The 12,508-nt window shown below is 50.7% G+C and overlaps 1 protein-coding gene across 1 annotated transcript; it reads right to left on the bottom strand.

The window, feature by feature from the left end:
- Positions 1-4,175: 4,175 nt before the first annotated feature.
- Positions 4,176-7,636, bottom strand: HOXC13 (homeobox C13). Its single transcript, XM_074853673.1, has 2 exons — positions 7,003-7,636; positions 4,176-4,804 (listed from the first exon to the last, which is right to left on the bottom strand). The coding sequence occupies exons 1-2, from the start codon at positions 7,634-7,636 to the stop codon at positions 4,548-4,550; spliced, it is 891 nt and encodes a 296-aa protein (XP_074709774.1). The 3' UTR covers positions 4,176-4,547.
- Between the last annotated feature and the right edge of the window lie 4,872 nt (positions 7,637-12,508).

Below are 12,508 nucleotides of genomic sequence, written 5' to 3'. Positions count from 1 at the left end.
TGCGGTTGGGAAGTTATTCAAAGTCCTCGATACAAAGGAAAGAAAAGGCTAAACTTGGGAAACTTCCTTTTCAGGGCTTTATTGTTGGCCATTAGCCCGCCTGTCTAGACTTCAAACAACACCTTGTTTATCTGTAAACAGGAGCGGGGGCTGCTTGGGGCTGGCTGGTGAGGAGAAGATCAAGGGTGAGGGTCCCCCCTCGCTGATTATCCCCGCAGCTCGTGATGTCAAGGTCAAACAACGCCTAGTCACGGTCAAGGGTAATACAAGAGTGACGTCACGGCCTGCTGACCTAATACCCGGCGAGCTCCGGGCAGGGCGTTCATGGATAAATAAGGAAAAGAGAAGGAAGAGATTCCCAGTGCCAATTCCTAACGGGGGTGCGAAGAAATAAGTGGAAAAAAGGTAGAAATTCATTGGGTTTGTGTTCCCGGGGGGCACGTCTGAGGGAGCTCGGCTTCCGCGCCCGCGGAACTTCAGCGGGGAAACAAGGAGCTATTCCTCGGGGGTACGCGCAATTTTATTTTAATTCCTTCTCCTCCAGGCAAGTGTCTCCTCCAATGCGCTTGGAAGAGGATGACCCAATAACTTGAGTTGGAGATTGTATTTTGCCCTTCTTCTGGAAAAAAACAACCCAAATCCACCGTGTCTGGGATCGGCGGGAAGGATTTATCTCAAAAATTAACTGGGGGTATTATTTTAACCGACCAGCCTCGAAAATACTTTTTTTTTTTCCTCCCAAAGCGCCGGGATTGAAGGAGGACCAAGTGTCCGTGGGTGTTGTGCGGAGGGAAGGGGAAGGTTTGTCCGTCCCGGTTCTCTCGCTGCCCCCGGGGGCCCGATCCTGGCCTCGCCCCGCCGCCATCCCGCCCCGACTCCAACCCCGACGGCGGGGGAAGATTCAGCCCCACTTGGGGGGGGGGGAGAACCCCGAGGTCCTGAGGACGTCGGGGACGGGGTTCCCCTTCCCTGGGAGCTGTGGGCCCCCCCAAATCCCTCAGCATCGCCTGCCTGCCTCCGTGCGCCTTCCCGGCTCCTGGGCGGTGGGACAGCCCCCGCGGGGAGGATGGAGGGGTCGAGCGAGACAGGAAAAATCAGGATATTTTAACAGATTACGGGGAATTTAAAATATTATGGTCAAAGGCAGGACAGCGCCTGGTTTCATCGTCTCGCCAATATCTACCAACCAAGACCATCAAAACCCTTGGTGCCCTCAAGTGTAATGAATGAATTTCTTGTTTCTTCTCTGGTTTTGCGTTTGTTTTCTTTTTTTTTTTCCCTCCCCCCCCCCCCCCCTTTTCATTCCTCCCACAGGAATTGCAAGAGTGACAGACACACAAACCGATACACAGCCAGCCTTCTCCCTTTCCAACAAAATTAAACCACAATTGACAAAAACTTCCAGATTGGAAAGTCCGTGAATAACTTGGGCTCAATTACCCACATCCATAAAGGAAAAAAAAAGTATTTATCCATATCCCCTCATTCCCTCCAATAACCTTCACCCAATAACCTCAGTTTCATCAACTTTTTTTTTTTTTTTTCCCCCCCCCAGAAGCTGTGAAATTCAGGTATAATGAAGAGAACTAGAGCCACAGTGAACAACAACGCGCGCAGTCGGGATGTCGGATTTGGGCTTGTCTGGAGTTGCTCTCAGGCATTGCAGTGTCTGCACACACAGCAAGCTTTTTTTTTTTTTTAAGAGGAAGAACTTTTTTTTTTTTTTTTTTTTTACACCCAAAACACATATTCTCGTGACTCTCGTGGGTTAGGGCAGGTTTTACCAACGACTTAATCCCGCTATAGCAGCGTCGATGGGTTTCTCGAGGTTTTGCGATATTTCCTAGCTGAGCATCTTAAAAAAAAAAAATTTAAATAATAAGATTTAAATCTCTGCCTGCGCTTCCAACCCACCGAAATTCTCCAAAAATAAAAGCGTCAGATCAACCCCCGGGTTTCTCCGCTCATCAGCTGCGTACTCGGAGAAACCCGGGGCTGGGGCGGGGGGAGAAATCAGGGACCCCCTTTTTGCCGCCCCCCCCCCGAAGGGATGGGAATCGGGGAGGAGAGGATCCAACCGCCCCCCGCTTCACCCCATTCCCGGTGTGAGACAAAGCCGCGTCCCACCTTTCTGGAGATTTGGGGGAGCGTCTGAATCCAGAATGGGGCTTTCCCGGTATTTCTGGTGGCGGTGTGGGCTCCACAGGGCACTGCCACCGCCCTGAGCCCGCGGAGAGACGCTGCACGCCCCCCCCCCCGCCTTTAGACTCAGTTCTAAAGCCATAGGTACATCCAAGTCCTAAAGCCATAGGTACATCCATAGGTGCGGTGCACACGGGGACAGACGGGCATGAGATTTACACACCACTTCGCATGATAATATAGAGGCTTGCACTTGCATATATGTATATATTCAAATATATCTATTTATAATTAAATAGATAAATATATATTTATAATAAATGTATATATATTTATATATACATTTTTCTATATAAATATATGCGCTATATTGTAAGTGCTAGACCTATATACAGAGATACACGGATCGCCTTAATACCCAGCTATAAATTACACACTCACCGTCAAGCCCCGCACACACACATGTAACATATATATAGATAAAAAAATATATATACACCGACGCCCAGATCATAAAAAGAAACGGACATACACGGTTATATGCACATACCATTATACACCCTTGTATAAATGTGTATATATATATAAAATATATATTATATATACATGATATAATAGATAATATTATATAATATATATGATATATATACGCATTTATGCATATCGGCTTGAACACCTAGGATATCCACGCGCATTTCTGGGCTAATCTTTTTTTCATACAGCTTCATATACCCTGTGCCTGCTCTGTCCGCCCCCTCACATAAATATATGCGCACACTCAACGCAAATTGAACCCGCAATAACATTGTTTTAGGTTACATCCCTTTAAAAGCCTTTTTTTCCCCCCCCTTTCCCCTCCCCTTTTGATCATTTAACGAGGTGATTAAATCTAGCAGATATTAAGGTAGATTGTAATCCGCCTATGGAAACAATTTCCTCTCTCGTATTTCTTTCCGAGCTGCCCGGCCGGCTCTGGGCCGCGTAAATTCCGCGGAGCGCGGAGCCGGGAGGGCCGCGGTGCTGCTCGGCGGGGCGAGGGCAGGTTGGGAGATTTTTATCTGGGGCTGGAGTCAAACAGGTTTAGCGAAACGCGTCCTTTGGGAGGGAGATTTAAAGAGATTAGAAGCGTCTCCGGAAAGTCATCGCGTTTGCACCCGGGGTAATTGCGGGGGGAAGGAAAATAAGGACCAAAAAAAAATTAAAAAAAAATAAAAAAGCACTCCGCTGGCTCAATCTCCGCGGATTTATTTTCTCCACTTTTTACTCCCCTTGGGAACAACGCTCCTTGGGGACACGCATCTGCCCCTCGCATCCTCCGCCTGCTTTCAGCGAGCCCCTTATTAAGCGGGTTTTGCCCAAATCTGCTGGATTTCCCCCTTTTTTTTCATCCTTTCTCTGCGGAGGTTCCCGCCCGGGGCTGTATTGGCGATGGTGGGGAGAGGAGGCGGCTGGGGGGAGGGATGGAGAAGCGCAGGGCCACAAAGAGGTGCACAAAGAGCCTCTCCTCAAGGCACAACAACAACAACAAAAAAGATATTTATTTTTAAGAAATGTCATCCGCAGTCGGTACATATCATCTGGACACCACAATATTATATACATATACAAGACATTCAAAAAAAAAAAAAAAAAAAAAAGATGCTTTTACATATCCAAAGAACACTGTCGATAATTAGCCGGTTTAGAGAGGGAAAGAAACAAACCCCAAAGACAATATTGTGCATTTTCCATCTTGTCAGCGGAGAACAGCCGTTCCAGTTTTATGGCAGAGATACAGAAACCCTCGTGAGAACATACCCAAAATAGTCCTGTACAGCAACTCACTTCCATCTAGGACCTAAAATCAGTGGTCGGGATATTTAAGTGACACCGAGCAATGGTTTTCTTCCCACAGTAGCAGCCTTATTTCTTATTTTCGGTCCCTAGTGCCGAGAAAATACGAAGCTGATGCGACTTTGCCATAGGTTCTCCGTACATTTACACATCGGTGGGTGAAATGGCCCGAGATGTGAAGGACTGGCGAGGGGGTCGGACTATACAGCGTTACAGGGCGACAGTCAGAGTTCCTCTCTCCTTTAACGTAACTACGCTCTCAGCTTATTATTATTTTCTGTTAAAAATATACACAGTTTAACCTTATCGATGGATTTCTCAGAGCAAAACTGGGGTTTTCACAGTCAGAGCGGGGCAGAGGGATAAATCAAAGATGCGCTCGGTGTTTGGGGGGGGGATGCGCGTGTGCATTTGTGAATGTCGATTTTTTTTTAATTTTTTTTTTTTTTTTTTTTTAAATAATGACTTGGAATCAGCAGAGTCCCGATGATGTTATCATACAAACTACCAGATAAATATTTACGCTTCTTGCTTCCTTTTCCTTGCCCCTTCTCCTCCAAAGTCATCCTCTGTCAGGTGGCGTGGAGATGTGCTGTCTTGGATTTGCTCACCACTTTCTTCTCCTTGACCCTCCGGTTCTGGAACCAGATAGTCACTTGGCGCTCGGACAGGTTGGTGGTGGCCGAAATCCTCCTCCTCTTCTCTTTGGTGATGAATTTGCTGGCCGCGTACTCCTTCTCCAACTCCTTCAGCTGGATTTTGGTGTAAGGAACCCTTTTTTTCCGTCCCCTCCGATAGCTGCTGACTTCGGGTTGTAAGGGGACCACGTCTGGATTAAAAAAAAAATAAATATAAGGAAAAGGGGAAGAGGGGGGGTTACTGCAGCCAGGGGTGTGGGGTGGGGAATTCTGCACCTCGGGAGGGAGAAAGAAAGAAGGGGAAAAAGGAAGATAAAGAGTGAAGGAATGCGAGCGGAGAGAAAGGGGAAGAAAGAGAGGGAAAAAGAGATAAGACAGGCAGAAAACGCATCCAGCGAGGGGAATAATACTATAATAATAGTAATAATAACATAATATTCATAATTCACGCCGTGAAAGACGGTTTTTCTTGGCGACACTCTCCACCACGCTGATAAACAAGGAGCATCAAGTCAACCCGCAGCCTAACGTGTGCGGATATAAAGGGACCTTCCAAACGGAGAGATTTTAGACAATACCGAGAGCTTCTCCCCTATTTCCTTCTTCCTTTTTCTCCCCCCAATCTTCTACACTCCCCCCCCCCCCCCCCCCAGCAAACCTTCTCGGGGATCCCCGCAGACGCGCACCCCCAAACACCGAGCCCGGTGCAGAGACAAGTGCATCCCCCGCACCCCAGCCCCTCTCGCCGGATTAGTGCGGCCCAGGAAGCCCCTCGGGGGGGGGGGCAAAACCAGCAAGAATAACCCCGGCCCCCCCCTCCAGTGGCTGTTGTGGGGGGGTGAGGAAGGGGAGATGCTCTGTGCTTTGAGAAGGGGCTGTGGGGAACGGGGTCAGCAAGGATGCGGGGAGCACCTTCACCCTTTCTCTACCGGTACTGGGGGAGGGGGGAAAAGCTCCCCCCAAGCTTTCAGGGAGCCCCAGCCCCCTGCCAGGGTTGGGAGGTGACCTGGGCGACGAAGCTGCTCGCCGCAAAGGTGTGACCCAGCTGGCTGGAGCAGGAAGATGGAGGCGAGCTCTCGGCAGGCAGCACAGCCCCAATTATGGCTGACAGGAGTTAATTGGGGAGCCCCTGGGGGAGCTTTGGGGGCGATCGGCTCTTTGGGGAGGGAAATTGGGGGTGCTGAGGGTGCCGCAATGGCCATCGGGGGGGTGGGGGGGGTAGGAATCTTCTTCAGAGGGGTTCACAAATTAAGGAGAGAAAGAGGTGGAGGCGGCAGCTCCCCCAAATGCATCTTGAATGCGAGGACCCCCCAAAAAAAACCCCCCCACACTCATCATGCAGCCAACAAAGCATCGCCAAATTGCTCCCCGCCCTCCCCCGAAAGCTGCCGGGAAAGCCCCTTCCTCCGTCCCTCTTTGTCACGAAGAAAGAAAATAAATAAACCGATGTGCCCCCCCCCCCCCCCCCCCCGAGGACTAACGCGACTCGTCCCTTCTCTTCATCCAAGATGCTGTAGGGTCCCGTCCCCCCCCCCTTTTATTGTGATTATTCCCCCCCTCTGCGTCCTTCCCCGCCCAACGCTGGGACTGGGGGGCTGGAAGGAGCCTGGGGAGAGGTACCGGGAGGAAGCACCTACCATCACCTTCCTCCCCCCGCTGCCGTCGGGGCACGGAGCCGACCGGGCCCGGTGGGACCGGGGCGGGGGGTGGGGGGAAGGCAGCGAGGGATTTGCTGGGATAAAAGATGCTCCAAGGGGGGGGGTTGCCCTCCCGGCTGCCTGCGGTCTGTCAGTCGGGCAGGATGCCTGCCTGACCTGGCGGAGAAGCCCTGCCGGTGCCCCCCCGCCCCCCTCCTTCCCCTCCAAACAGATTCATTTGTCACTTGACACCTATTCCTATAATTGTATGTAATTGTGATACGATTTACTGTCCAACCCCCGACATTTCTCATTCGGCTGAACCACTATTTATTTTTTAATTTTTTTTTTTTTTTGCCCTTTGGAAGCTTTCTGCACTCAGCGAGGCGGCAAGCGGGGGGGAAAACGAAGAGAAAGGCACCGAGAGACGCTCTTTAGGTGAGGCAACAAGAGGGAGGAGAGAAGAAAGGGAAGAATTAAACGGCAAAGTTACTTTCCAAGCAAGCTCACGGCGTGTATTTTGGTTCAGAACGGGTTGCTTCACCTTCCTTCCCATACATGTTCATACACATTGCCCTGCACAGGAGGCATTCCAGAGCCAGCTCTTTCCCTTTAATTACATCTAGAGGCACACACGTCTCTCTCTCTCCGTCTAGATGCACACTCATCCGCACACACGCACATCCACGGCTCCCCCGTGGGAGCTGGCGGCAGGGAAGCGGGCGAGCACGCCGGTTCCCGGAGGATCCTACCTGGGAAAGGTGATTTCCAGAGGTGTGCGGACTGGGATTGCTCTTTGGAGCAGTACACTTGCCCATCCCAGCCGTTAGAAAGAGCCCAGTGCTGGTAACCTTCCATGGGAAGCAAAGCGTCGTGTCTCGGTTCCGGGTGACCACCGAGCCCCGGTACCACCGACACGTCCAAATAGCCAGGGACCGCCTGGTAGGAGCTGGGAAAACCGGGATAAAAGGCGAATTCCTTGGCCCTCGACGGCAGCTCCTCGCCGGGCAGGGGCCCGCCGGCCTCGGGGTACTTCTCCCCGGGGTGATAAGCGCAGGGTTTCTGCTGCAAGTTGACTCCGTGGGAGTGGGACAACCTGCAGCCGTAGTAGCCCCCACCGAAGGGGTAACCGTAGCCCAGCGCCGCGCTGGAAGCCGCCCCCGACGGGCACTGCCGGGGGGGTTCGGCAGCCGCCAGCTCCGCGTACGCGGCTCCCTGCGGCGGCGGGGGGGGCGGTGGGGCGGTGGGGACGGCGAGTCCCGCGTGGGGCATCATCTCCCGGCAGTGCCCCAGCCCCTCCATGCGGTTTTTCTCCCGCGGGGCGTCCTCGCAGCGGCAGGCGAGGCCGTCGGGCCAGCGCGGGGGGAGGCCGAGCGGTGCCGTCATGTCATGCCGCGCTGCTCCCGCCGCCCTCTCCTCCTCCTCCTCCTCCTCCTCCTCCTCCTCGGCCGCCGCCTCCTCCTCCTCCTCCTCCTCCTCCTCCTCTTCCTCCTCCTCGGCCGCCGCCGCCGTCGGGGGAAGCTCCGCGCCGCGCCCCGCCGCCCCGCGACCCCCCCAACATATCGGCGCCGCGCGCGCATGCGCCGCCGCCCCGCCGCCGCCGCTCCATTAAGAAATCCGCCACGGCCACGCCCCCCCGGCCCCCCCCCGCCCCGACGTGTCCCCGCCCACGTGACCCCGCCGCGACGCTCATTGGTTGGGCGCTTCCCCCCCCTTCCATTAAAAGCGGTGGCGAACACCCCCCACCCTCCCTCCGCGGCCGCCCCGTCGGCACAAAGAGCCGCGCAAGGGGGGGGCGGCTCCTGCCCACGCGTGTCGCCCCCCCCCCCCGCCCCGTGTCCCCACGCACACCCCGAAACACTGCGGGGGGGGACACACACAGACGCTTTGCCTTGAAGGACACCCCCCCCGCCCCCCCCGTCGTGTTTCGGTGTGGGAAGAGGACGCTCTAAGCCATCTATGAGGGGGGGGACACACAAGGGCAACCACCCACCCGCGACAGTTCAAGGGCAAACGAGGGACAACCGCCCCACGATGCTTCGAGGGGGCGGCCAAAAAGCACCCCCCCCCTTTTTTTTTTTTTTTCTGGTGAAACCTGTTGATTATTTTTTCCTTCGCAAGGTGCTTCCTCCCCCCCTCCCCGAAAAAAAAATTAAAAAGCAAAAACTCTACCCAAGCGCTCCCCCCTTCAATTTTCCTTCCAGACACCAAAATAACTTGATTTTCCCCCATTCAGCACGCGTGGGGGATGTTTAATGGGTTGGTGATAAATATTTCAGCGGTGATGTGGGGTAGGGACAAAGCGGGGGGGGAAAGGGGGGGATCTGTTGGTCGAGGCTGATTTGTGAGGGTTTGTAAAAAAGTGAATTAGTTCATAAAGAGGAGACGGGCTGCCACGGAATTGGGGAAAAAAAATAGAAAAATGGCAAGTTGCTGGCTGTGAGGAATGGGGATGGATGGGGGGGGGACCGGGGGGGCTCACAGCCCTCGGGGAACCCCCGGGGGAGGAGTTATTAAGGGAGGGAGGAAGCTCAGAGATCTCCAGCACCCCAAAAAATAGAAATAGAGGGAAACGTGGAAAAAATTATATATTTTTAGGGATTTGTGCTTTAACCCATGAGAAGGGAGGTGAGTTTCGCCTGCCCCGCATTTCCCGCCCCCCAGATTTTCCTGGGGGGTGCCATGGGGAGTGGATCCTCCCAGGGGACCTGCAGGTGGTCCCCGCCTGTCCCTGTCGCCCCCCGGGGGGTGTGTACCCACGCAGGACCCCCCCTCCACGCTGCGTGTCCCCCCTTGAATCCCAAAACCACCCCTCGGTGCTGCTGGTTCTGGGGGTAACGCCCCCCCCCCAGCACTTTACCTCCCAGCTCATCCTCTTCCCATTCTTTCCAACAGAAAAAAAAAAAAAAAAGCCAAAAAACCCAGAAAGCCCCCCAAATCTTGGGGGCGGGGAGAGGTCACCCTGCCAGGAGAGTCCGTAAAAGGGTGAAGGCGAGTTTCCAGTTAACCTGCCCCGCTCCCAGCGCTCGAGGAGGATTTTCGGCGTCCTAAAGAGCCGTCGAAGTCCAAGTTCAAGGCGAAGGGGCCCAGGCGGGTCCCCCTGAGCCTCGGGGATGGGGCTTGCGGGGATGCGGCCTCGGGGGCACCTTCCAAGGGCTTAAAAGGTGGATTGAAAAAGGTTGTGATGGGTAGGGGTGGGGGAAAATAAAAATAATAAAAATGGGATGGAACGGAATGAAATGGAAGAAAATGGAATGAAAGAAAATAAAGCAAAATAAACCAAGCTTTTAAATAGAAATAAAGTAAAATAAAATAAAAAAAAATAGAGTAAAATAAAATTTTAAAATAAAATACAATAAAATATAAAAATTAAAATATAAAAAGGATAAAAGCCGTGCCCGCATCCTTTGAATTCCACAAAGTGCTGTGAGTCCACCCAGAAATCACCCAGGAGAAACATCCCTCCCCATCCCAGGCACCACATGGCTCCGAGGGGCGATGGAAGAAGCCGAGCAAGAAATGATACGTAAATTAAAGCCGGGTGTCCGCCACGTCGGAGGGAGCTGAACAAAAACCCCCTTCCCTCCCCTTACAGCCCACTATTTTTTTTTTTTTTCGCCTTTAATTTTTATGAAGTAGTTAACATTTTGTAGCATATGTCCTATCGGCGCAGCGTGGGAAGGGGATTAAATGTTAAAAATGTAAAGATTTATGGTAATAGAGGCGGACCGGGGGATGCGCGGAGCGGGCAGGCAGCGGGCAGGGTTCGGTGTCCGGGCGCTCGGGAGTTAAGGTAGGAGCCCTGCGGAAGGCAGGCGGCACGGTAAAATTTTAAAAAAGATCAGCAAATTGCGCTGGAGGGTTTGGGGAAGGGCATTTCCACTCCGTGTCCCGGGGAAATATCGGTTGAATGAAAGACGGGATTTTGTAATTCGGTGGGTTAGTGCGGGTTGCACGCCGAAAATTAGGGGAGGGGGTGAAAACAAGGGAAAAAGCGAAGAAAACAAGAGAAAAAGAGGGGAAAAGAAGAGAAAAAAAAATCAAAAGAGGAAAAGAGAAGAAAACAAGAGAAAAAGAGGAGGAAACAAGAGAAAATGAGAAGAAAAGAAGAGAAAATGAGAAGAAAACAAGAGAAAAAGGTCTTTTTCTAGAAGTAACAGAGGAGAAAAATCACATTTAAGCCGGTGGTTTCGTGGGGAAGGGTCCGTGGCTGGGAAAGGAGGAGAAGGGTCGATGTATAAAACAACCCTCAGCTCCGAAATTGAGGATTTCATTTCAAAAATGCTCTTTTTTTTTTTTTTAATCATTTCTTTTCATTTCCCAGCTTTTGAGGGCGGCTCTCCCCGCCATGGCGAGTGGGTTAATGAACCCGAACCAGCTCAGGGATGTTTACACTTACCAAAATGTGGAACCGCTTAGGAGCGTGGTGCCCATAAATAAAAAATAGGAAGAGGGGAAGGAGCAATTAGAAATAAGAGCAGATGTGAGACCCGTTCGTTGGGGTGTTGGTGGTTTGTTTTTTTTTTTTTTTTTTTTTTTTTAATAGCATTTTTTCCCCCCAAGCTCTTTTTAAAGTATAATATTCCTCTGCTTGTGCATTTATAGAAAGAGGCTGGAAGAACCCGCACCGCTCACACACCCTCCCCGCAGCTTCACATTTTCAGGATTATTTTTTTAAATTAGGGAAATAACAGGGGAAATTTGACCAATAACAAATAGTATTGACTTTTAAGTTCCTCTTTCTCATCCTCATGCCGGCTCTAGGCTTGCGGATTGCTGCGGAAAAGGTTTTATATGGATATTTCTGCAGGGAGCGGTTCCCTCTCCGTCTACCAGCGGGCTCCGAGAAGAAAAAAACCTGAATTTTCTTCTTCTGAAGACAAGGATGGGTTCGCCTGGTTCCCCTTCCCTTTCTCTGGCGTCTTGCAGACAGACCCTGGGAGAAATTCAGTGTATTTATTTCTTTATTTTTATTCCTGCTGGAAAGGAAGAGGGAAACAGATTCATCTCCGAGTGCATGGGAAAAAAAAAAAATAAAATTCTTGCGGTGTCCAGCTCTGTTCTGCTTTGCAAAACTGCAAGTTGTTTCTCATTACCTTATCTCCATCACTTTAGCTGCTGTTTTTTAAGACAGTTTTCTACCTTCTCTCATTTAAATTAGCCATTTTCTTTATTGCTACTCTCCCCTTTAAAAAAAAATAAATAACCACGGAAATTTAGGGCTGAACACAGTTTTGCAGGTGAACGCTTGTTTGCAGCCGGAAATCTTGAGTTTGTCAATATATTGAGTTTGTTAAAAAGCTAATGGGGCTTGTAGATATTCAAGGCAAACGCTCCAAAAGAGGGATTTCTGCCCCAAACGTGTGAAGGTAACTGTTGCCCTGAAAATACGGATGTGCCGGTGGCCAAACACCTAGAGAGCACATTCGGGCACATCTAACGCAGCTCAAAGTCAAGCGCTGCTTCTCCAGGCCGGGGAAATCTCACCCAAAATAAAATTCATCAGCTGCGGAATTTTATGATAAAATCCCTTTTTATTATTCACATATCCTCGAGGAAAAAAAAAAAATGGAGTGGGTGAGAAGAAAGAAAAAAGGCAAATCCTTTATTTCAGTTAGGGGATAGATGAAAATTCACCGCAAATCTGCGGCACGTGGGTATCTTCCTTTTCCTTTTCCAATTTACCCTTTTTTCCCTTTGTTTCCCCCTTTCCTTCCCTCATTGTTGTCGGAAAGATTTAGAAATCCCCCCTCGATACACCATTTTTCTGGAGGAAAAACCGTATTTATGGTTCTTCCCACCTCCAGACATCTCACATACAAAGGAAAATGGCCAAGGTATGAGTTTTATTGAAGGAAAATCGGCTCCAGCCGCTGTCAGTGCCTCTAAACCACGATGTACCCGCACAGAAACATCCCTACCTAGATTTGGAAAGAAAAGTTGCTTCTTTTTTTTTTTTTTTTTTTTTTTTGTTGGGGGGGGGGAGCGGAATAAAGGCGGGGAATTTTAACTTTTGAGCCCTCAGGGAAATTAGAACGCGTGGTATGAGAAAGTCTGAGATCAACATACAATTTTCCCACTGGAGTACCAATTTAGTGAAGAAATTATTCCACTAAATCTCATATTCTTGCAGAGGAATCCAAGGAAAGCTTTCCCAGGCTTTGTTCGAAATGTGCTTTGGATAAATAAAAGCCAAAGCGGACTTCTTTTCCCAAACTTTGCGTGCCTTTTTTTTTTTTTTTTTTTTTTTTTCCGAAA

The sequence above is a fragment of the Strix uralensis genome, chromosome 33 (genome assembly GCF_047716275.1).
Source record: "Strix uralensis isolate ZFMK-TIS-50842 chromosome 33, bStrUra1, whole genome shotgun sequence".
Taxonomy (NCBI): domain Eukaryota; kingdom Metazoa; phylum Chordata; class Aves; order Strigiformes; family Strigidae; genus Strix; species Strix uralensis.
Note: the sequence above shows the minus strand (reverse complement) of the source record. Positions and strands in the feature narration are given on the sequence as shown.

What these genes read in the sequence shown, in the direction of transcription:
- HOXC13 (XM_074853673.1), bottom strand. Translation starts at nt 7,636, where the DNA reads ATGACGGCACCGCTCGGCCTCCCCCCGCGCTGGCCCGACGGCCTCGCC. An exon ending in CTGGAAATCACCTTTCCCAG is followed by an intron (nt 4,805 to 7,002) that starts GTAGGATCCTCC and finishes TTTTTAATCCAG; the next exon opens with ACGTGGTCCCCTTACAACCC.